Source organism: Anomaloglossus baeobatrachus, chromosome 3 (genome assembly GCF_048569485.1).
Source record: "Anomaloglossus baeobatrachus isolate aAnoBae1 chromosome 3, aAnoBae1.hap1, whole genome shotgun sequence".
Lineage (NCBI taxonomy): Eukaryota > Metazoa > Chordata > Amphibia > Anura > Aromobatidae > Anomaloglossus > Anomaloglossus baeobatrachus.
Window position 1 is genome coordinate 216,659,441 of NC_134355.1, and position 24,279 is coordinate 216,683,719.

The window sequence follows — 24,279 nt, forward strand, 5'->3', positions numbered from 1 at the left end:
TATTCACAAACGCTCTCCATCCAACCTCACTCAGCTCGAGCTGTTTGCAAAAGAAGAATGGGCAAAAATTTCAGTTTCTTGATGTGCAAAACTGATAGACACGTACCCCAAGCGACTTGCAGCTGTAATCACAGCAAAAGGTGGTGCTGTAAAGTATTAACTTAAGGGGGCCGAATATTATTGCACGCTCCACTTTTCAGATTTTTATTTTTTACAGAAGTTTAACATAAGCAATAAATTTTGTTCTACTTCACAATTGTGTCCCATTTGTTGTTAATTCTTCATCAAAAAATTAAATTTTTTTATCTTTATGTTTGAAGCCTGCAATGTGGGAAAAGGTTGAAAATGAAAAGTTCAACTGGGCCAAATACTTTCGCAAGGCACTGTATATTTCACACATGGGCAATCTGATTTTATTTGCTGTTTTTAATCTCTTAGCAATTACCTTTGGGTCCCATACTAGCTCACTTACACTCCTGTGGAGACTAGGTGTTTCACCCTTGTATTGTGACCCCATTTAACTGTTATATATGCAAAACAAAATATTGTATCGCTGTTAATTTTTTTATAAATGATTTAGTCGATATATTGCCATAACTAAAATAAGCTGATAGTTTTGCCATAAAACTCCTCGTTTTATTTTGTTTTTGAACATTAGGAAATCATTGCCCAGGCACCTCTCTTAAATGGAAGGTGCCTTAAGTACCTGAAACCTCTCAGCTGATCTGAAAGGCACTTCCGGGTCAGGGTGAACTGGCCCTTTAAGAAAAAAGGCGTGAACATATATGAACCCTTCAGGCATTCTCAGAAGGCCTGTGTGGTATGTGCAGGCACCAGGAGTCTGCAACATGAACCGAGGACAGGACAGCCACCACAGAATGGCTGGGCAGCTGAGTGGACTGACATCCCCACCTGGGGAGGGAAGCAGGACAGTGCGGGGACGTAGGTATCGACGTTACAAAGAGAAACTGCACAACAAATTTTATGGTGCATTTTATCCAGTTACTCTTGTGAAAATGAAAAATTTGAGGTTAAAGTCATGGCCATAATGCCACTGTAATACAAATTAAATAGATACCATTAGGAAAGAAATTCTCAACTTGGTTGTTGCTTAATCAGCATTTGAAGTTTGGGTGTAATAATCATTTGGTGCATATGTAACAGCAGCCACAGGATGCAGCAGACAGAGGAAGAAGACACAATGGTGACTCAACTGTATTTATTAATGCATAAATGGAGATAGGGAGAATACAGGGGAAAATTATCACAGGGAGAATTGTTCCAGTTTGTAGATTACACTAACAATATGAAAAACAGTAGCTTATACAGGTTCACTCTAATGGATTCAGGGAAAAACACTCCTCCCAAATAACTATTACTATGGGGGAAAGAATATATATCAGGGCCTCCATCCATAGTCCTCAGATCCGTTAACATCAGTGTCTATGGGTTACAGTCACTAACTTGTGGAACAAACTAGACTTAAATCACTATCATTACTGTCCCCACATGAGGTACCTAACGGCCGAGCAGGAAGCAACAGCCCAGTGTATTCGGGTCACCCACGGATGGCTATCTTGACCAGCAATGTCTGCAGCTTGACCACGTAGTTCAGGCTGGAGTCTTGACAGGCAAAGTCAAGGTCTTGACAGGCATGGTTGGGGTCTTGACAGGCGTGGCCTACACTTGGGGACTTGGCAGGCAATGCTGGGGCTTTGATCTTGTGGGCTGAACTCAGAGACTTGACAGGCGGTCTGCTCTGAAGCCACCACTGGGCCACAAAACTCTTCTGCAGGGGAGGCTTCCTTCCTCACCTCTGCATGCACATCCCTGCGCTTGCTCCACTTTGCGCCAGAACTCCTCTTCCGGTCACCTCCCGGGCGCTTGTCTCCTATTCCACTGTCACTCCCTTTTCCTGTATTGGTCTTCCCCTGAAAAGCCTCCCACAAGGAAAAAAACAGATCGGTTTTTGCTTCCTAGGTAACAGCTTGTTCTCTGGCTATTCTTTCTTCGGCCAGCAGAGGACAGTGTCTCATCACTAATCCTACAATGTTGCACAGACTGCAAAAAAAAGGGAGGACAAGAGCAAATTTGCTGAAAGCAGTTCACAAGTTTTATTGTACAAAAATTTCAAGGTGAAAGTGCAATACAATAAATCACATTAATAGTAATGCGGAGTAAAGGAGAAATAGGGGGCAGATGGTAAAAAGACAAAACAGTGGCCTGGTACGGACAACAGGAAAAAAGAGGGGTGTTCCAAAGCAGGATTGTGAGACCCTAAATCACTGGCATGTAAGCGTCACAAGAGAAATAGTTAATAAACAGATCCCCAGTGGAGGTGCATTTCCCTAAATCACTGGTATGTAAGCAAGGCAGAGAAATGAAGGATGCTGGGATACAGGGATGTATGCATATAGACCTCAAATGCAGTAACCATAAAATAGATGTAAAATCTGGAAGAAATGCAAAAGGTCAGAGGATAGAACACCAAAATAAAATGTGTCCTGATTTACCAGAGAAAGACCATGCTGGAGGTGTTACTGAAAAATCAAATGCCGGCTTGGGGGGGCTGGGCAGTAGTGACCAAGAGAGGGAACAAACTTAACCTGAGTCCGCATTGACCTAATACAGACAAAGAGGAAAAGAATATTCCCAGACAAAGGTGCAAACCCCAATGTTACTGGCATATAGATGTAGCAAGAAGGTAAAGAAATCCCAAACAGAGATATATATCCCAAATCACTGGCCTGTAAGTATATCTAAAGAAAGTGGAAGGAGAGGGAAAAGTTTAGAACAATGCTGGAAAATTGGAAGTATAAGAATAGACCTGTACATACAGAACCTGCCAAAATGAGTTCTGATATACAATTGTGGAGAGCACACAGAAAACGGAAAACCCCATAGCCGTATCAAAGATATTCCATGTAGAAAAAAAGTGTATTAAATGTATTGGAATGGGGCGCCCAAGATAAACGGTGTCCAAATTCACACCGTGGCAGGTCTGTAGGTGGTGGTAGAAGACATATGTTGAGGTACAGGCCAATTGCGAGGAGCGGGTCAACAATCAAAAAGTAAAGGGGGACTAAAGGGTAGTACCCATGTGAAAGAACACGAATTACCTGAGTCCGTTGGTAAGAGGAGGCCCAACGTACGTTTCGCGGCTTAGAAGCACGTAGCTTGCCGCTTCGTCATGGGGGAGAGTGAAGAATGGTGCACATGTCCGGTCTGTGTGACTCATAAATACCTCCGTGGTAATTGCACCGCGAATAGGAGTCACAGTCCCAGAGTCAGTCGGAGCATGCGCGGGCCGGCCAAGAGACGCCCCCCGTTTCGCAACCACATAATCAAGGAGTCAGGCGCATGCGCGGAAGCCCGAGCAATGTTTGCCCAAACATCCGCGCACACGCAGACTCCATCGAGACACCGGAGCACGGCCAGGGGACGCAAGGCAGGCGCGCGCATGCGCACAAGACTCCGAAAGCAGTGAATGGACACCCAGAGACGTATAATAGAAACAGAGGGAAGGTGTAAGTATCTGGAAATATTATAGATAAAGCAGAAAGGAGGTGCTAATATCATTATTCATAGTGAAAGCATATACCATCACAATTAACTTTAGGCCAGATTAATAAGCGGCAATAGAAGTCATCAGAGACTATACACAATACAAAAAGATAATAATAATTGTAGGACAAAAAATCCCTGGATGAAAAATGGGTATAATAACGTCAGTGGACATCAATGATTTTGAAGGGTTGTCAGGTCCAATCCATTTCGGTAGGAGTCACAGGGGGACATGTGGCAACAAGTGGTAAAAAACGAAAAACAAAAGAGGGAAGACATAAAAGAGTGTAATTAAAAGCAAAGAAGTTAAAAAACACAAAAACCAGACACCTGTTATTGCAATGAAGCACCAGAGACAAGCATTTTCATGTTATAGTACTCATATAGTACAACAGGAATGCAATGATAATATAAATTATAAATGAAGCTAAGGTGTCATTGTCAAAATTTGATAGAGCAGAGAAAAACACCCACAAAGGTAAAGCAACTGAGATAGGCCTACAAAAATGAGGCAAAGCTCAGGGCTTCATTAAGACCCTTAGGAGCGACCGTGTCCAAAGCCACAATCCATTGTTTCCCTTTGAGAGAGCATCTTTTTGATGTTATCACCCCTTATGCCACTGTGAACCACATCAATCCCCAGAACTCTCAAGGACCTCGGGTCTCAGTTGTGGAACTTTTTAAAGTGGCGAGGTAAGGTTTTGAGTAGAGAGAAATCATTCACCGTCCTGGCCGCGCCAATGTCTCGCACATGCTCCCTCACACGTATCCGTAATTCCCTGGATGTGAGTCCTACATAAATGAGAGGACAGTTACAAGTAGCATAATAGATAACATTAGTTGTGCTACAGGAAATCCGGTGTCTAATCAGATAAGTATGTTGGGAATCGGAACTGGTGAAGGAGCATGAGCGGAAGACATTGGCGCAGGCAAGACAGTGCCCGCACGGTATGCATCCAAAGGTGGGACCACTAGAACCAAAAGGATTGGGGCTTTTTGCGATGTAATTCCTATGGACTAGTAAGTCACTCAGATTACGGGCTCTACGAGCCGTGACCAAAGGAGCAGGAGAAAGAGACCGAGAAAGGACAGTATCTGTTTGGAGAAAAGACCAATGGCGGGCCAAGATGTCCCGCATCTTATGCCACTCAGAATTATAAGTAGAGATGAAGCGGGGATTTGGATCACCAAGAGGACGTTTTGATGGTTGATGGAGAAGTGAAGTTCTGGGCGTATGTTTCGCCCTAAGGTAACCCTTTTTGATGCACCGATGGCTATATCCCCTCTCCTCAAAACGTGTTTTAAGGTCATCAGCCTGTACTTCGAATTTGGCGTCCGATGAGCAGATACGCTTCATCCGTTGAAATTGTCCAGTCGGGATAGCTCTAATCGTAGACCCTGTGTGTCCCGAGGAGGCGTGAAGGAGTGCATTGACTGATGTGGATTTACGAAAAACATCAGTCTTAACACGTTGGTTGCCATCAACTTCCAGAACAATATCCAGGAAGTCTATACGACTCGAGCTATATTTGTAAGTAAGTTTGATGTTATATATATTAGAATTGAGACACTGAATGAACGAGTCGAGCTGCTCCACCGTACCCTGCCAAAACATCAAGATGTCATCGATATATCTAATCCAGCACTGCGCCTGGGCAGCGGCCTGCACACACTCATCGCCAAAAACCTGTCTTTCCCAGAATCCCAGGAACAGGTTGGCGTACGAAGGTGCACAGGTCGCGCCCATCGCAGTGCCGCGCTTCTGAAGGTAGAAGGAATTTTTAAAGGTAAAATAATTATGTGACAGGCCAAAGTTTAGCAGCTCGACTACTAGCTCATTCAGCTCTGAGTCCCGACCGGACATCTTAAGGAAGAAGCGGGCTGCCCGGACGCCATCTTCATGTCGTATACAGGTATACAATGATTCCACGTCCATTGTAACAAAAAGTAGATCAGACTCCATTGAGATGCCGTCAACCCTCATGAGCACGTCCGTCGTGTCTTTAGCATAAGATGGCAGTGATTCCACTGATGGTCTCAAATAAAAATCAATAAATCTGCAAAATGGTTAACAGAAACCATCAATACCAGACACGATCGGACGGCCAGGAGGGTTAGCGGCATCCTTAGGAATCTTGGGGAGGAGATATAGCGTCGGGGCCCTAGGGAACTTAACCATCAAACTATCGAACATCCTCTTGGATATAATTCCCAAATAATGGGCTTTAGAAAGAATTTGTTGGAGTTTAAGGGAGAAAGAGGTGGTGGGGTGAAAGTCCAGTTTTTGGTACGTCTCTTGGTCTTTAAGTTGTTTAAACACTTCTCTCTCATACTGTACCATAGGCGAGATCACAATGTTACCCCCCCCTCGTCAGCTGCTTTAAAAACGACATCGTCGAATGACTGGAGTTCAAACAGGGCTTCTCTCTGTTTCCTCGTAAGATTATCAAAGTACCCCCGGGTAGAGATTGCCCTGAAATCCTCCATCACAAGTTTCGTAAAAGTTTCAACAGCCGGGCAGACTGACAAGGGGGAGAACCTTGATGACCTGGAGTGAAGAAAAGTGGGAGACGTACCTGCATCAATAGTTTGTCCCAACAATAACTCTTCAAGAGCGGCAAGAGCTTCTCGCTCAGGATCAGTCATAGTGTCCAGACCAACGTCTCTTTTGTTGTGAAGTATCTTTATAACAAGTTTCCTCGAAAAGAGGTACAGGTCCTTTAAGGCTGTGAAATAATGAAAAGAATTGGTGGGGGAAAAGGACAGACCCAGGGACAAGACCTCGATCTGCGCGTCCAAGAGAAGAAGATTAGATAGATTAATTACCTGGAATTTGTTTTTAGATTTGCCCTCCTGAGACTTGCTAGGGCCAGGTTTAGAGGATCTGGGTTTCTTAGGGCCACTCCTGGTAGTAATACCCCTGGACTCATCTTTGTTATATGAACTCTCGGATGTCACAGATCGGGTGTCGTCCATGGAGCTGCCCGACCTCAAAGACGTTGATCTGGACCAGGTGTTGAAACCCGCACGGGACTGGGATCGTGCTCTTGCGGCGCTAGATTTCCATCTGTAGACTCGGTTGTTAGCTTGGTCGGCCAGATCCCTTTGGAACTTTTTGGACTTGTACTCCACCACCTCCTTCTCACATTTTTGTGATTCAAGATCCATCTGCTCGTTAAATCGCTGTAAAAACTCTTCTGATGAATTAGACTTAATGGTGGACAGATGATTGTCCATCTCGGTCTCAATTTCCAGCAGGGTAGAACTATTATGGTCACGTAAAAGGGTCAAAAAACCGGTGGAGCAGACGTGTGCAAATTCTTCCCACTTGGTCTTGAAATGGGTATCCTCTACCTCAAAAGAGGGAAAAATTTGGACACGGAGGCCACGAGGAACTACATTTTTCTGGATGTATTTATCCAGAAAAACATGATTGAGTAAAGTGCGAATACGTTTTTTCAGTAGAACCTTAAATTTAAAAATGGCATCGCGTGTTTCTTTGGTGGGAGAATTCTCTGATGGTGCACCCCCATCCTCCTTAAGGACATTGTTGACATGTATGAGCCACGCAGAATCACGGGCTCTAAAATCCATCATGGAAGAAGCTGTGAGAAACACAGAAATAATTAGAAGACTTATACATTCCATTGAAAGCACAAATTCAGAATAAATGAGAACCTGGTGGAGAAGCCACCACAGGTTCACAGCAGCTCGAGGAGCATTGCAAAAAAAGGGAGGACAAGAGCAAATTTGCTGAAAGCAGTTTACTAGTTTTATTGTACAAAAATTTCAAGGTGCAAGTGCAATACAATAAATCACATTAATAGTAATGCGGAGTAAAGGAGAAATAGGGGGCAGATGGTAAAAAGACAAAACAGTGGCCTGGTACGGACAACAGGAAAAAAGAGGGGTGTTCCAAAGCAGGATTGTGAGACCCTAAATCACTGGCATGTAAGCATCACAAGAGAAATAGTTAATAAACAGATCCCCAGTGGAGGTGCATATCCCTAAATCACTGGCATGTAAGCAAGGCAGAGAAATGAAGGATGCTGGGATACAGGGATGTATGCATATAGACCTCAAATGCAGTAACCATAAAATAGATGTAAAATCTGGAAGAAATGCAAAAGGTCAGAGGATAGAACACCAAGATAAAATGTGTCCTGATTTACCAGAGAAAGACCATGCTGGAGGTGTTACTGAAAAATCAAATGCTGGCTTGGGGGGGCTGGGCAGTAGTGACCAAGAGAGGGAACAAACTTAACCTGAGTCCGCATTGGCCTAATACAGACAAAGAGGAAAAGAATATTCCCAGACAAAGGTACAAACCCCAATGTTACTGGCATAAAGATGTAACAAGAAGGTAAAGAAATCCCAAACAGAGATATATATCCCAAATCACTGGCCTGTAAGTATATCTAAAGAAAGTGGAAGGAAAGGGAAAAGTTTAGAACAATGCTGGAAAATTGGGAATCATATCCAAGAGGATGTTCGATGGTTTGATGGTTATGTTCCCTAGGGCCCCGACGCTATATCTCCTCCCCAAGATCCATAAGGATGCCGCTAACCCTCCTGGCCGTCCTCTCGTGTCTGGCATTGATGGTTTCTGTGAACCAGTTTGCAGATTTATTGATTTTTATTTGAGACCATCAGTGGAATCACTGCCATCTTATGCTAAAGACACGACGGACGTGCTCATGAGGGTTGATGGCATCTCAATGGAGTCTGATCTACTTTTTGTTACAATGGACGTGGAATCATTGTATACCTGTACACGACACGAAGATGGCGTCCGGGCAGCCCGCTTCTTCCTTGAGTTGTCCGGTCGGGACTCAGAGCTGAATGAGCTAGTAGTCGAGCTGCTAAACTTTGCTCTGTCACATAATTATTTTACCTTTAAAAATTCCTTCTACCTTCAGAAGCGCGGCACTGCGATGGGCGCGGCCTGTGCACCTTCGTACGCCAACCTGTTCCTGGGATTCTGGGAAAGACAGGTTTTTGGCGACGAGGGTGTGCAGGCCGCTGCCCAGGCGCAGTGCTGGATTAGATATATCGATGACATCTTGATGTTTTGGCAGGGTACGGTGGAGCAGCTCAACTCGTTCATTCAGTGTCTCAATTCTAATATATATAACATCAAACTTACTTACAAATATAGCTCGAGTCGTATAGACTTCCTGGATATTGTTCTGGAAGTTGATGGCAACCAACGTGTTCAGACTGATGTTTTTCGTAAATCCACATCAGTCAATGCACTCCTTCACGCCTCCTCGGGACACACAGGGTCTACGATTAGAGCTATCCCGACTGGACAATTTCTACGGATGAAGCGTATCTGCTCATCGGACGCCAAATTCGAAGTACAGGCTGATGACATTAAAACACGTTTCGAGGAGAGGGGATGTAGCCGTCGGTGCATCAAAAAGGGTTACCTTAGGGCGAAACATACCCCCAGAACTTCACTTCTCCATCAACCATCAAAACGTCCTCTTGGTGATCCAAATCCCCGCTTCATCTCCACTTATAATTCTGAGTGGCATAAGATGCGGGACATCTTGGCCCGCCATTGGTCTGTTCTCCAAACAGATCCTGTCCTTTCTCGGTCTCTTTCTCCTGCTCCTTTGGTCACGGCTCGTAGAGCCCGTAATCTGAGTGACTTACTAGTCTATAGCCATACATCGCAAAAAGCCCCAATCCTTTTGGTTCTAGTGGTCCCACCTTGGGATGCATACCTTGCGGGCACTGTCTTGCCTGCGCCAATGTCTTCTGCTCATGCTCCTTCACCAGTTCCGATTCCCAACATACTTATCTGATTAGACACCGGATTTCCTGTAGCACAACTAATGTTATCTATTATGCTACTTGTAACTGTCCTCTCATTTATGTAGGACTCACATCCAGGGAATTACGGATACGTGTGAGGGAGCATGTGCGGGACATTGGCGCGGCCAGGACGGTGAACGATTTCCCTCTACTCAAAACCTTACCTCGCCACTTTAAAAAGTTCCACAACTGCGACCCGAGGTCCTTGAGAGTTCGGGGGATTGATGTTGTTCACAGTGGCATAAGGGGTGGTAACATCAAAAATATGCTCTCCCAAAGGGAAACTAAATAGATTGTGGCTTTGGACACGGTCGCTCCTAAGTAGAGATGAGCGAACCGGCCGTGGTTCGGCTCGAGTTCGGTTCGTCGAACGGAGGTCTCGTTCGAGTTCAGTTCGGCGAACGTTCGACGAACCAAACTCGAACCAATAGGATATAATGGGAGGCAATCACAAACACATAAAAACGAATTATAAATGTACACATACAGTTAATAAACATTGCCATAACACTTACCGGTCCCCGCGATCCCTCCTGCACTCTGTCTCCTGCCGCTATTCCATCCGATGATCGCTGAATCCTCCCGGTGACCAGCACTGCCAGCAGTGATGCAGGACCTATCGTGACGTCAAAATAGCCATGTGACCAGTCACTTGGCTATTATCTCATTGGCTACAGACTGGTCACATGACTATGACGCGTCATGTAGGACCTGTCATTGCACTCTCCGGTACACGGTGCACATTTGTGTATCGCTGTGTGCCGGCGACATACTCTAGCACACGGTCGACTCCCCGTTTCGTTAGGGACCGGCTGACACAGACGGTCATTAACGGAGATCATCGTTGCCATAGCAACTCAGTTAGCGGTGATGTCACCGCTAACCGCGGCTCCGGGAGCACCGTTGCTATGGTAACGCGTCTGTCAGCGTTACTGCTGTTACCACTGACAGCCAGCAGCACTGATCACTCACGGAGTGAAGGCTGCACGGGAAGCAGCGTCTTCCCCCATGCAGCAGTGATGGAGCAGAGCTGCATTTGTTGAACGAGAAAGACAGAAGACCATGGATCGTGGAGGGCTGACAGGGGGTAATAAAGATGGAGTCTCTAATGTGTCTGTGTATTTATTTCTATTAAAGTATTTTTTCTCTGTGTGGTATCTTTTTTTTAACCCTTTATTGGAGATTCTTAATGCCCGGGTCAAATGTGCCTGACATTAAGAATCTCTGGCTTAATACTAGCTAGTAAAACAAAGCTAGTATTAACTCATTATTACCCAACAAGCCACCCGGCTTCAGGGCTGTTTGAAGAGTTGGATACAGCGCCAAATGATGGCGCTTCTATGAAAGCGCCATTTTCTGGGGCGGCTGCGGACTGCAATTCGCAGCAGAGGCGCCCAGAAACCTCGGGCTAACCTGTGCTGCGGATTCCAATCCCCAGCTGCCTAGTTGTACCCGGCTGGACACAAAAATGGGGCGAAGCCCACGTCATTTGTTTTTTAATTATTTCATGAAATAAGTGAAATAATTAAAAAAAACGGGCTTCCCTATATTTTTGGTTCCCAGCCGGGTACAAATAGGCAACTGGGGGTTGGAGGCAACCCGTGGCTGCCTGCTGTACCTGGCTAGCATACAAAAATATGGCGAAGCCCACGTCATTATTTTGGTGGGCAAAAAACTTCTGCATACAGTCCTGGATGGAGTATGCTGAGCCTTGTAGTTCTGCAGCTGCTGTTTGCTCTTCTCCATACAGACAGACAGCAGCTGCAGAACTACAAGGCTCATCATACTCCATCCAGGACTGTATGCAGAAGTTTTTTGCCCCCTGAAAAAATTATGTGGGCTTCGCCATATTTTTGTATGCTAGCCAGGTACAGCAGGCAGGTACGGCTGCCTTCAAACCCCAGTTGCCTATTTGTACCCGGCTGGGAACCAAAAATAAAGGGAAGCCCTTTTTTTATTATTTCATGAAATAATTAGAAAACAAATGACGTAGGCTTTGCCCCATTTTTGTGTCCAGCCAGGTACAACTAGGCAGCTGGGGATTGAAATCCGCAGCACAGGTTGGCCTGAGCTTTCTAGGCCCCACTGCTGCGAATTGCAGTCTGCAGCCACCTCAGAAAATGGCACTTTCATAGAAGCGCCATCTTCTGGCGCTGTATCCAACTCTTCCAGCACCTGCCTGCTATACTTGGCTAGCATACAAAAATATGGCGAAGCTCACGTCCTTTTTATGTAGTTTTTTGGCAAAAAAAATAAAAAATGCTTCCCTGGATTTTCCATTGCCAGTGAAGGTAACACCAAGCAGTGGGGGTTAGCAGCCAGTAGCTGCTTGGATTACCCTTAGCTAGCAATACAAAAAATGCAGCGGGAGCCCATATATATTTATTTAAATAACTAAAAAAAAAATGGGCTTCCGTGTATTTTGATTGCTGGACATCACAGTGCTGTAAAAATAAATCTTTAAAAAAAATGACGTAGCGCTCCGCGGTATTTTTGATTCTCAGCTCAGATAAAGCAGACAGCTATGGGTTGCCACCCCCATCTGCCTGCCGTTACCTTGGTTGGCAATCAAAATACAGGGAAGCCCATTAATTTTTTCTATTTAAAAATTAGTTAAAAAAAATGACGTTGGGTCCCCCCATTTTTGATAGCCAGCTAGGTTAAAGCAGACGGCTGTAGCCTGAAAACCACAGCTGGCAGCTTTACCGTGGTTGGGGATCCAATGTGGAGGTCCCCCAGGCTCTTTTTTTATAATTATTTTATAAATATTAATAATTACACAAAAAAAGTAGGGTCCCCCCCAAATTGGATCACCAGCCAAGGTAAAGTGGACAGCTGTGGTCTGGTATTCTTAGGGTGGGAAGGTCCATAGTTATTGGGCCTTCACAGCCTAAAAATAGCAGGCCGCAGGCACCCCAGACGTGGCGCATCCACTAGATGCGCCAATCCTGGCGCTTCACCCCAGCTCATCCCGTACCCTGGTGCAGTGGCAAACGGGGTAATAAATCGGGTTGATACTAGCTGTAAGGTCACCTGACATCAAGCCCAGCAGTTTGTGATGTCATGGCGTCTATTAGATACCCAACATCATAAACTGTCAGTACTAACAAAAAAAAAATCGACAAAAGAAATTTATTTGAAAAAACAGTCCCCAAAACATTTCCTCTTTCACCAATTTATTGTAAGAAAAAAAATAAAGGGGTCCCACGACGACTCTGGACCGTCTAGAATATGGGGGGGAGACACTCAGGGAACGTATCCCCCATTTTCTAGGAGTGCAGACCCTTCATGTGAGGAGTGTGGGTGCAATGAATCTGCACTCACTCTCCCTGGGTCCACAGCAGTAGAGTCCATGTCGTAATGGTTGCTACCAAAGCTGCAATGCCCTGCTCATGAGGTAAGGGCATGCCTAATCAGGAGAACTATTCTACATTTCCAAATATTGGTATTTGCTGATATTATTGCTATTCCACCTACTATATATTGGGGATAGGATCTTGGAGATGGAATACCCCTTTAAGTCCAGTTATCCAGCTGAATGAATACTTAACAACAGAGCTCGCTATTTAGATGTGTTTTCTTGTGGCGTATAACGGACTCTCATGTTTGGTAGTCATTCAGCAGGGAAACTATAAAAGCAAATCCCTCCATTTGGAAATGTAGTATATAGCTCTCCTTATCAATTATGTTCCTTACCTCATGAGCAGGGCATTGCAGTAATAATAATAATTTATTCATTTATATAGCGTTATTAATTCCATAGCACTGTATGTCTTTGGAGTGTGGGAGGAAACCCACGCAAACACGGGGAGAACATACAAACTCCTTGCAGATGGTCTTCTTGGTGAGAATTGAACCCAGGACCTCAGCGCTGCAAGACTGCAGTGCTAACCACTGAGCCACCGTGCCGCCCATTTAGCTTACAGATGCATAACCACCACTCACTGTGTCTGAACACAGGAAGCTGAGCTGACAGCCGCTCTGTGCATGCGGCAGCGTCTATTGTGAAGGAGAGGGCCGTGGGGGGATCAATGCTGCACAGGTACCGTGGGACACCGGGGAACACCGGTGGGGTTATAGGGGTGACCTGGCAGGGCCTGGGGAGGAGTTTTCTGTCGCATGTGTCATGGCACATGCGACAGAAATCAGAGGAGTAGGGTGAATGCGGCCGGCGCGCTGCTGTGCGCGCGGCCATCTTGTATTTCTGGGAGGGCATCAGGGGGGGGCACTTTGGCGACACCGGGGGACCGGAGGGGACCGGGGAGGAGATTTATCATGTTTGTTCATGTCAGATGGGAGATAAATAAGTTTTTACCGGCGCTGTCATTTACTGTAACGTGATCATCGGTGTACGGTGTATACCTGTGATCACGTGAGCGGGGACCGGAAAAACGGTCCTGAATCATGATCTCCAGGGTCTCAGCTAGCCCTTAAACCCCGGAGATTTTCTGACGCTGGGGGGCGCTATTCACTTATTTCTGCCTGCTGTTTATAAACGGCAGATCAGAATAAGGCTACATTAACACGACCGATCCCTTTTTGCGGTCTGCAAAAAACAGTCCGTTTTTTTTTCACGGGTGCATCCGTGTGGCATCCGTTTCCGTTCCATAGACGGTCCGTATGTCATCTGTTTGTCATCCGTGTGCCTTCCGTTTTTTTGTGTACTGCAAAAAAACTGAAGGAGAGAAAATGCATAAATTTACCCAGGATCCATAGCTTCATCCTACATGAGGCGGTCACATGTTCACTCCAGTGCCATTTTCTACTGCTTTTCACAGCGTAGAGCGCTCTGGTGATTTTCCTGTGCTTGTACATTTCATATCAGTCTTTTCTGTCATTATAATGGCAGAAAGACACATAATGTCCCACTCTCCTGCATTTTGTAATTTTGCACCCTCTGGTGCCTTTCATGTGGCACTAAGGGGTGCTTTGGTTTGTATTTAGCCAAAAAAATGAAAAAAAAAATGACGTAGGGTTTCCCCTATTTTTGTAGCCAGCTAGGGTAAAGCAGATGGCTGCAGCCTGCAGACCACATCTGGCAGCCTCACCTTGGCTGGTAATCCAAAACTGAGGGCACCCCACGCTGTTATTTTAAATAAAATAAATAATTTTTTAAAAAAAAACACGTAGGGGTCCCCCCAAAATTGGATCACCAGCCAAGGTAAAGCAGACAGCTGGGGTCTGATATTCTCAGACTAGGGAGGTCCATGGTTTTTGGACTCTCCCCAGCCTAAAAATAGCAGGCCGCAGCCGCCCCAGAAGTGGCGCATCCATTAGATGTGCCAATCCTGGTGCTTCGCCCCAGCTCATCCCACGCCCTGGTGCGGTGGCAAACGGGGTAATATATGGGGTTAATACCAGATGTGTAATGTCACCTGGCATCAAGCCCTGGGGTTGGTGAGGTCAGGCGTCTATCAGATACCCGACAACACCAACCCAGTCAGTAATAAAAAAAAATAGACGACAAACACATTTTTATTTGAAAAAACACTCCCCAATACATTCCCTCTTTAACCAATTTATTAGAAAGAAAAACAAATCCAGGTCTGGTGTAATCCAAGGGGTTGCCATGACGATCCACACTGTCCCAGTCAATGAAGAGCAGAATGTTCCCCATTGGCTGGGAGAGCAGTGCAGTGACCTGAGCTAACATCAATGGATCAGCCCAGGTCACTGCAGGGGATGACAAGTGCTGCTGTCAGCGAGGTACATTACCTGCTCTGATCTCCTGCACTGCTGACAGCACCTGTCACTGAGTTCAATGACCGCCGCCTTCACAGCCAAGTATCGCGAGCGGCCCGTGACGTCACCGCTAGTCAGTCTCGGGTCGGAAGCGAGAGAAGGTGATGTGACAAGTGGCGGCCATGGAGGACAGTGACAGCGCTGAGGTCGGGACTTCATCGCAGGTAAGCCGAGCGGGACCATGTGTGCAGAGTGCAGGTGGGCGGAGCCATGTGTGCTGGCGGCGGAGTGCGAAGTGGGTGGCGCTGAGGACGTCAGTGTCGTGGACTGCTTGGCTGGGGACAGGTGAGTGTGAGTGTGTGTGTACATGCCGCATGCAGAAGGGGGCGGAGTGAGCTGAGCGGGGAAGTGTGGGCTTCCTGCACGTAACTAGGATAAACATCGGGTTACTAACCAAAGCGCTTTGCTTGGATACCCGATGTTTATCTTGGTTACCAGCTTCTGGCAGGCTGTCAGCGATGGCTCCTGCACACTGTAGCTGTAAAAAGCCCTGCTTTTTGCTGCTAGAACCGTTCTCGAACGTATCTAGAACTATCGAGCTTTAGCAACAAGCTCGAGTTCTAGTTCGATCTAGAACAGCCCCCAAAATCACTCAAGCCGCGAACTGGAGAACCTCGAACCGCGAACCGCGCTCAACTCTACTCCTAAGGGTCTTAATGAAGCCCTGAGCTTTGCCTCATTTTTGTAGGCCTATCTCAGTTGCTTTACCTTTGTGGGTGTTTTTCTCTGCTCTATCAAATTTTGACAATGACACCTTAGCTTCATTTATAATTTATATTATCATTGCATTCCTGTTGTACTATATGAGTACTATAACATGAAAATGCTTGTCTCTGGTGCTTCATTGCAATAACAGGTGTCTGGTTTTTGTGTTTTTTAACTTCTTTTCTTTTAATTACACTCTTTTATGTCTTCCCTCTTTTGTTTTTAGTTTTTCACCACTTGTGGCCACATGTCCCCCTGTGACTCCTACCGAAATGGATTGGACCTGACAACCCTTCAAAATCATTGATGTCCACTGACGTTATTATACCCATTTTTCATCCAGGGATTTTTTGTCCTACAATTATTATTATCTTTTTGTATTGTGTATAGTCTCTGATGACTTCTATTGCCGCTTATTAATCTGGCCTAAAGTTAATTGTGATGGTATATGCTTTCACTATGAATAATGATATTAGCACCTCCTTTCCGCTTTATCTATAATATTTCCAGATACTTACACTTTCTCTCTGTTTCTATTATACGTCTCTGGGTGTCCATTCACTGCTTTCGGAGTCTTGTGCGCATACGCGCGCCTGCCTTGCGTCCCCTGGCCGCGCTCCGGTGTCTCGATGGAGTCCCCGCATGCGCGGAGGTTTGGGCAAACACTGCTCGGGCTTCCGCGCATGCGCCTGACTCCTTGACTGCCGTGGTTGCGAAACGGGGGGCGTCTCTTGGCTGGCCCTCGCATGCGCCGACTGACTCCGGAACTGTGACTCCTATTCGCGGTGCAATTACCGCGGAGGTATTTATGAGTCCCTCAGACCGGACATGTGCACCATTCTTCACTCTCCCCCATGACGAAGCGGCAAGCTACGTGCTTCTAAGTCGCAAAACGTACGTCGGGCCTCCTCTTACCACCGGACTCAGGTAATTCGTGTTCCTCCACATGGGTACTACCCTTTAGTCCCCCTTTACTTTTTGATTGTTGACCCGCTCCTCGCAATTGGCCTGTACCTCAACATAGGCCTTCTACCACCACCTACAGACCTGCCACGGTGTGAATTTGGACACCGTTTATCTTGGGCGCCCAATTCCAATACATTTAATACACTTTTTTTCTACATGGAATATCTTTGATAGGGCTTTTGGCAGGTTCTGTATGTACAGGTCTATTCTTGCACTTCCAATTTTCCAGCATTGTTCTAAACTTTTCCCTCTCCTTCCACTTTCTTTAGATATACTTACAGGCCAGTGATTTGGGATATGTATCTCTGTTTGGGATTTCTTTACCTTCTTGCTACATCTATATGCCAGTAACATTGGGGTTTGTACCTTTGTCTGGGAATATTCTTTTCCTCTTTGTCTGTATTAGGTCAATGCGGACTCAGGTTAAGTTTGTTCCCTCTCTTGGTCACTACTGCCCAGCCCCCCCAAGCCGGCATTTGATTTTTCAGTAACACCTCCAGCATGGTCTTTCTCTGGTAAATCAGGACACATTTTATCTTGGTGTTCTATCCTCTGACCTTTTGCATTTCTTCCAGATTTTACATCTATTTTATGGTTACTGCATTTGAGGTCTATATGCATACATCCCTCTATCCCAGCATCCTTCATCTCTCTGCCTTACTTATAAGCCAGTGATTTAGGGATATGCACCTCCACTGGGGATCTGTTTATTAACTATTTCTCTTGTGACGCTTACATGCCAGTGATTTAGGGTCTCACAATCCTGCTTTGGAACACCCCTCTTTTTTCCTGTTGTCCGTACCAGGCCACTGTTTTGTCTTTTTACCATCTGCCCCCTATTTCTCCTTTACTCCGCATTACTATTAATGTGATTTATTGTATTGCACTTTCACCTTGAAATTTTTGTACAATAAAACTTGTGAACTGCTTTCAGCAAATTTGCTCTTGTCCTCCCTTTTTTTTGCAGTCTGTGCAACATTGTAGGATTAGTGATGAGACACTGTCCTCTGCTGGCCGAAGAAAGAATAGCCAGAGAACAAGCTGTTACCTAGGAAGCAAAAACCGATCTGTTTTTTTCCTTGTGGGAGGCTTTTCAGGGGAAGACCAATACAGGAAAAGGGAGTGACAGTGGAATAGGAGACAAGCGCCCGGGAGGAAACCGGAAGAGGAGTTCTGGCGCAAAGTGGAGCAAGCACAGGGATGTGCATGCAGAGGTGAGGAAGGAAGCCTCCCCTGCAGAAGAGTTGTGTGGGCCAGTGGTGGCTTCAGAGCAGACCGCCTGTCAAGTCCCTGAGTTCAGCCCACAAGATCAAAGCCCCAGCATTGCCTGCCGAGTCCCCAAGTTCAGGCCACGCCTGTCAAGACCCCAACCATGCCTGTCAAGACCTTGACTTTGCCTGTCAAGACTCCAGCCTGAACTACGTGATCAAGCTGCAGACATCGTTGGTCAAGATAGCCATCCGTGGGTGACCCAAATACGCTGGGCTGTTGCTTCCTGCTCGGCCGTTAGGTACCTCATGTGGGGACAGTAATGATAGTGATTTAAGTCTAGTTTGTTCCACAAGTTAGTGACTGTAACCCATAGACACTGATGTTAACGGATCTGAGGACTATGGATGGAGGCCCTGATATATATTCTTTCCCCCATAGTAATAGTTATTTGGGAGGAGTGTTTTTCCCTGAATCCATTAGAGTGAACCTGTATAAGCTACTGTTTTTCATATTGTTAGTGTAATCTACAAACTGGAACAATTCTCCCTGTGATAATTTTCCCCTGTTTTCTCCCTATCTCCATTTATGCATTAATAAATACAGTTGAGTCACCATTGTGTCTTCTTCCTTTGTCTGCTGCATCCTGTGGCTGCTGTTACATATGCACCAAATGATTATTACACCCAAACTTCAAATGCTGATTAAGCAACAACCAAGTTGAGAATTTCTTTCCTAATGGTATCTATTTAATTTGTATTACAGTGGCATTATGGCCATGACTTAAACATGAAAAATTGTGATGACCGGATCTCTGTAATGGTGCTTAAACATAGAAAATAATAATAATAAAAAAAAATAATAATAATAATGACAATTACAATGGAATTATGATGGTCTTGGAAGTATGTTTATTTTATTTTGTGGAGGGCACTATATCAGCATAGGACATCTTCTTTACATAAGACCATGGAAAACACATGTATATGAGGTATACTGTAAGTTTAAAACGTAAATTAAACATTAGCTTCGTTTGCTTCTTTTCTGCTATCAGGTAAACATAGACTTTACTCTGGGCTATGTCAGCAGTTTTGCAATTCTTTTAACTGTGATCGCATAATATTTGGCTTATTAGGATCGCAGTTTGCAGCCCAAGGAAAATCTTTGCACTCAAGATTATGGAAAATATTGAAAGTCAGAAGACAATTTCCATTGTCGGTGGTGGATTGGTAAGTAAAAAATCATAACTAAAAATGAATTATGTTATCATTTAAATGTCTATTTTTGATTGGATCTTATCTGTAGGGAGGCTGTGTAACACACTATGACAGCAAACAACATTTTATATACATACTGGATTTATTTAAACAGTTATGTGTTTAAATAAAAAAATACCACTATATTAACAGACAGCAAACTGTATATATATAACCAAAATAGTTATTAGTGTTAAAAATATTAGATAATATTTAAAATTGGCCTCATATTTTATGGACTGTATATTACAACATTTTCTGACCATAAATGTTTTACTTATAGTATCTTCATGTCATTTAATTATAATTGTTTTGCAGTTATTCTTTTGTTAAAGTTCCATCCAAAACATATCAGAAAAAAATGCATGGTTTACAGCAGGGTTGGGGATGACTTTTTCTGCGGCCCCCTTGCACATTCCCAGCAACCACAGTGCTCAGGCGGCACTACATTGAAGTTAAACTTTGTGCCAGGAGACAGGTCATGGACCACCAGGTAACACTGTAGGGAACAGGACCCGGACGAGCTCCCCTCTGAGAGACAACGGCAGTCAGAGACTTGGTTTACCAGGTTGTCAGCGTCTGCTTAATGACTGAGTGAGTACCTGAGTGACCCCTGCATCCCACGGCATCCCACCGAGTCCCGGGGCATCCCCCCTCACCGTGGAGGACAACGACACCTTGCTGCCCCACTCCATCACCCCAGATACTCCCATCGGCAGCGTCGGTATTCCTTTATTACCGTACACCACGGGTGGCATCACGAACTACAACTCCCCTCTAAATAACTTCCCCCTTTTTACATTTAGAGTGGCCCTAAGCCCCTGGGTCTGAAGACCCTCGAGCCACAAGCAATCACCCTGGATCTGAGCGGTTCAATCCGTTGCAGGGGCGGCACACGAGGATGCGCACGCACCTTGCGTGCACATACTGTAAGATCCTCATACTGGGCTGTGCCAATGTCCCACAGAAGAAGAGGCGCAGCAGTTTTTTACCGGCCTTGCTGCTGTACATGCCTCCCAGACCTGTGCAGTGTGACTCCTCCCCCCAGTACTGTAAGTCAGCGAACCAGTGCTGTACCGCAGTACTGTGTTCCCCCCAATTCTGTCTGTGCCCCACAGTGCTGTCCGCACCAGCTAATGCTGTCCATGTTGCCACTGGTGCTGTCCATGCTATGGTCAGTGCTGTCCATGTCCCCCAGTCCTTTTCATGCCCCTTTTGTGCTGTCCATGCTCCCCAGTGTTGTGTGCCATCCCCCGGTGCTGTATACTTGCCACTGTTGTTAATGCCCCCCAGTGCTGTCCGTGCTCACCAGTGCTGTCTGTGCTCCCTGGTGATGTCTCTGTCCCCTAGTGATGTCTGTGCCCCCCTAGTGCTGTCGTGCCTCCCTAGTGTTGTCCGTGCCCCCTAGTGCTGTCTGTGTCCCATAGTGCTGTTTGTGTCCCCTAGTGCTGTCTGTGTCCCCTAGTGTGGTCCATGTCCTCTAGTGTGGTCCATGTCCTCCTAGTGCTGTCCTTGCCACCGCCAGTGCTGTCTGTGCCACCACCAGTGCTGTCTGTGCCACCACCAGTGCTGTCTGTGCCACCGCTATTGCTTTCTGTGCCCCAGCATCTTCTGATCTTCTGTCATGTATACACCCCAGCCTCACTGATGTATATGCCCCCAACTTCTCCTATGATGCATATGCCCCTAGCTTCTCCTGTAATGTATATGCCCCCAGCCCCTCCTGTGATGTGTATGCCCCCAGCCTCTCCTGTGATGTATATGCCCCAGCATCTCTTGCGATGTACAAGGTGGCCATAAAATAACCTAAGGTGTTTGGAGCCGTGTGCAGACTGACCCAGAGGACAGAATTAGCTGAATTGGTATGTATGCTATTCAAGGCATGGGGAAACAGAAGGCATCTTTTAAAAAATGTTATGCCAACACTATCCACAGTGAGCACTCCTTGCAACTCAGTCTGCAATATGCCTATAGACCCCGACCACACAACGAGATCGCTAACGAGATCATTGCTGCGTCACCGTTTCCGTGACGCAGCAGCGATCTCGTTATGTGTGACACCTACCAGCGATCAGGCCCCTGCTGTGAGATCGCTAGTCGTTGATGAATGGTTGGGACCATTTTCTTCAAAGGCAATGTCCTGCTAGGCAGGACGCATTGCTGTGTTTGACGCCTACCAACGACCTCCTAACACAGTCCCAATGCCCGCCGAGATCGTTACACAGGTCGCTGATCGTTACTGCGTCGTTGGTAAGATCTGACTGTGTGACATCTCACCAGTGACCTCTCAGCGACTTACCAGTGATCCTTATCAGGTCACATCGTTTTCAGGATCACTGGTAAGTCGATAAATGTGACGGGGGCTTTTCTCTTTGCCGGATCGTGCGTGTTAGTGCGGTTGTTTTATGAGAATGCCAGGAATGCTACAGCTGCACTGAGAGCCTTTTGTTGTTTGAAAGACCTTGACACACGTAGCAGTCCAATGGCTGTCAATTCTCTGAGACAGATGATGACAAGTTTTGAGGCAACAGGGTTACTGAGTGTTCAGCCAGGGTGTGGTCAACGACTGGTAAGCAGAGAGGTTGTAAAGGACATTGCCACTGCCGACGTGGAACAGGGCACAAACAACCCTGCGGGGAACAGCAGTGCATGCAGTGCTTCCAGGCAATTAGGGCTCCATTACAGCACAGTGTGGAAAGTTCTCCGAAAGGTCTTGTGGGCATACCTGTACAAAAGTAGCCATCCACAACTTCTTCCTCATGACAATGATACCCGCATGACATTTTTATTCATGTTCCTGGAGAGAGTGGAAGTGGATGGCAATTGGCCATCATAAAATTAGCTTCATATTTTATGGACTATATATTACAACATTTTCTGACCATAAATGTTTTACTTATAGTATCTTTATGTCATTTAATTATAATTGTTTTGCAATTATTATTTTGATAAAATTCCATCCAAAATATATCAGAGAAAAAATACTTCGTTTACAGCAGGGGTGGGTATGACTTTTTCTGTGGCCCCCGGGCAAATTCCCGGGGACCACAGTGCTTGGGCGGCAGCCGCGCTTTTTGCCGGCTGTCGGCCCCCCCTATTGATGTCTGTGCCCCCCTGGTGATGTCTATGCTCCTCCAGTACTGTCCGTGCCACCCAGTGCTGTCAATGGAATGTTCTGTGATGCAACGAAGCACATTTTTACCTGAGTGGAACGGTGAACACACAAAACTTTGCATTTGGGCTACTGAAAATCCGCATGCGGTCGAGGAGGTTCTGCTGCATTCGCCAAAGGTAACCATTTGGTGTGGCTTCACCTCATCATTCATCCTCGGACCGTTCATTTATGAAGAAATGAGGCCAACTGGGGTTGCTACCTGTTTCATAACAGCAGCGAGATACCAGACAATGCTGGAAATAGTGGCCATTCCACAACTCCAACAGCGGCAGTGACTTCAAACAACCACCTTCATGCATGATGGAGCATCTCCTAAAATCGCAAATCATGTGAAGAACGTTCTGCATGCACATTTTCCCGATGACAGGATTTTGAGCTGCTCCTTGTCTATTGCATGGCCACCGTGTTCGCCCGATCTCAATCCTTGTGATCTTTATGTTGTCAGGACTCTTGAAAGGGCATGTTTATCGGGGAAATGCGAACACCCTGGCTGGCCTCAAAGATTGCATAATTTTGGAAGTGCGCAGCATCCCACCAGACATGTTACATGCAAGCGTCAAGCATGTTCTGCATAGGATGAACATGATCACCATGCATGATGGCAGCCATATTGGACAGTTAAGCTAGTCTGTGGATCAAGTGGGACATCTCCAATTATTGCAACAGGGTTTTTGGGCTGCACACTCACTGTACAGCGCCACTTTTTCACCTGGTGGGGAGCTTTGTCATAAATTTGTTTAAAAGATGCCTTTCGTTTCCCCATGCCTTGAATAGGATACATACCAATTTTCAGCCAATTCTGTCCACTAGGTCAGTCAACACATGGCTCCAAACACCTTAGGTTATTTTATAGCCACATTGTATATGCCCCAGCCCCTCCTGTGATATATATGCCCCAATCTCTCCTGGGATCTTTATGACCCCAGCCTCTCCTGTGATATATATTCAGCAGCCTGTGTTAATATGGATATGCCATAGCCTCTCCTGTGATGTATATGCTCCTCCTGTGATCTATATGCCCTTCCTGTAATGTATATGCCCCCAGCCTCTCCTGTGATGTATATGCCTTCAGCCCCTTCTGTGATGTGTGTACCCCAAGCGTCTCCTGTAATGTCTATGCCTCAGCTTCTCCAGACTGAGACGGACTTGGAAAAGCAGTTATGAGAAACAACATGATCAATATCACCTAACATCACAGCCGCACCAAAGAGAAGCAGCTCCAGCCACCACAGTAGGAATGAGTTAAATGTTTGACCAAATATAGCAGGATAATTTACAAGTTGATAATTTTGTGTAGCCCCCGAAAATTAGTAAAAAATTCCAAATGGCTCCCAGAAGCAAAAAGGTTCCCCTCCCCTGGTTTACAGTGAGCACTACTGGATTAGGACCAAAGAAGAATCCTTACACATCAACCCCTCTAGCTGAAAAAAAAAAATCACTCTCACAGCTTGTGCTGTGGTGAATTTTGAGTGCCTTGATGTTGCTTCTAGCATTAATAAAAGAATAGATTTTCTTACACTGTTTCCTGAAACCTTTATATATTTTTTTTATTTCTCTGTCAACTAGCTATGTAAAAGCTGTTCGATTCCATACAGCCAAAAATAGAATAAATCCTAACTGTAAAATGTAGCCCAAAATGGCCAATCATTGATGACAGTATCAGACTATTTAGCAATACATCCTATTAACCCTTCAAGGACCAGGTCAGAAATTTAATAATAATAATAATTTAAAGGGGTTTTAAAGTTTTGTGATAAAAGTCTGCAGTCACTCTGTGACTACAGACATCTGAATCCTCAGCACACACTGCACACTGTCAAGATTATTCAATTCTAATGA

At 45.5% G+C, this 24,279-nt stretch overlaps 1 protein-coding gene across 1 annotated transcript in view; it reads left to right on the forward strand.

Moving 5' to 3' along the window:
• Nucleotides 1-19,155: 19,155 nt before the first annotated feature.
• The window catches only part of KMO (kynurenine 3-monooxygenase), a 1,795,071-nt gene continuing 1,789,947 nt past the window's right edge, over nucleotides 19,156-24,279 (forward strand). Inside the window, exon 1 of the mRNA XM_075338209.1 lies at nucleotides 19,156-19,238. Within this exon, the coding sequence (XP_075194324.1) occupies nucleotides 19,188-19,238 (51 nt within the window). The 5' untranslated portion in view covers nucleotides 19,156-19,187. The remainder of the gene's footprint in view (nucleotides 19,239-24,279) is intronic.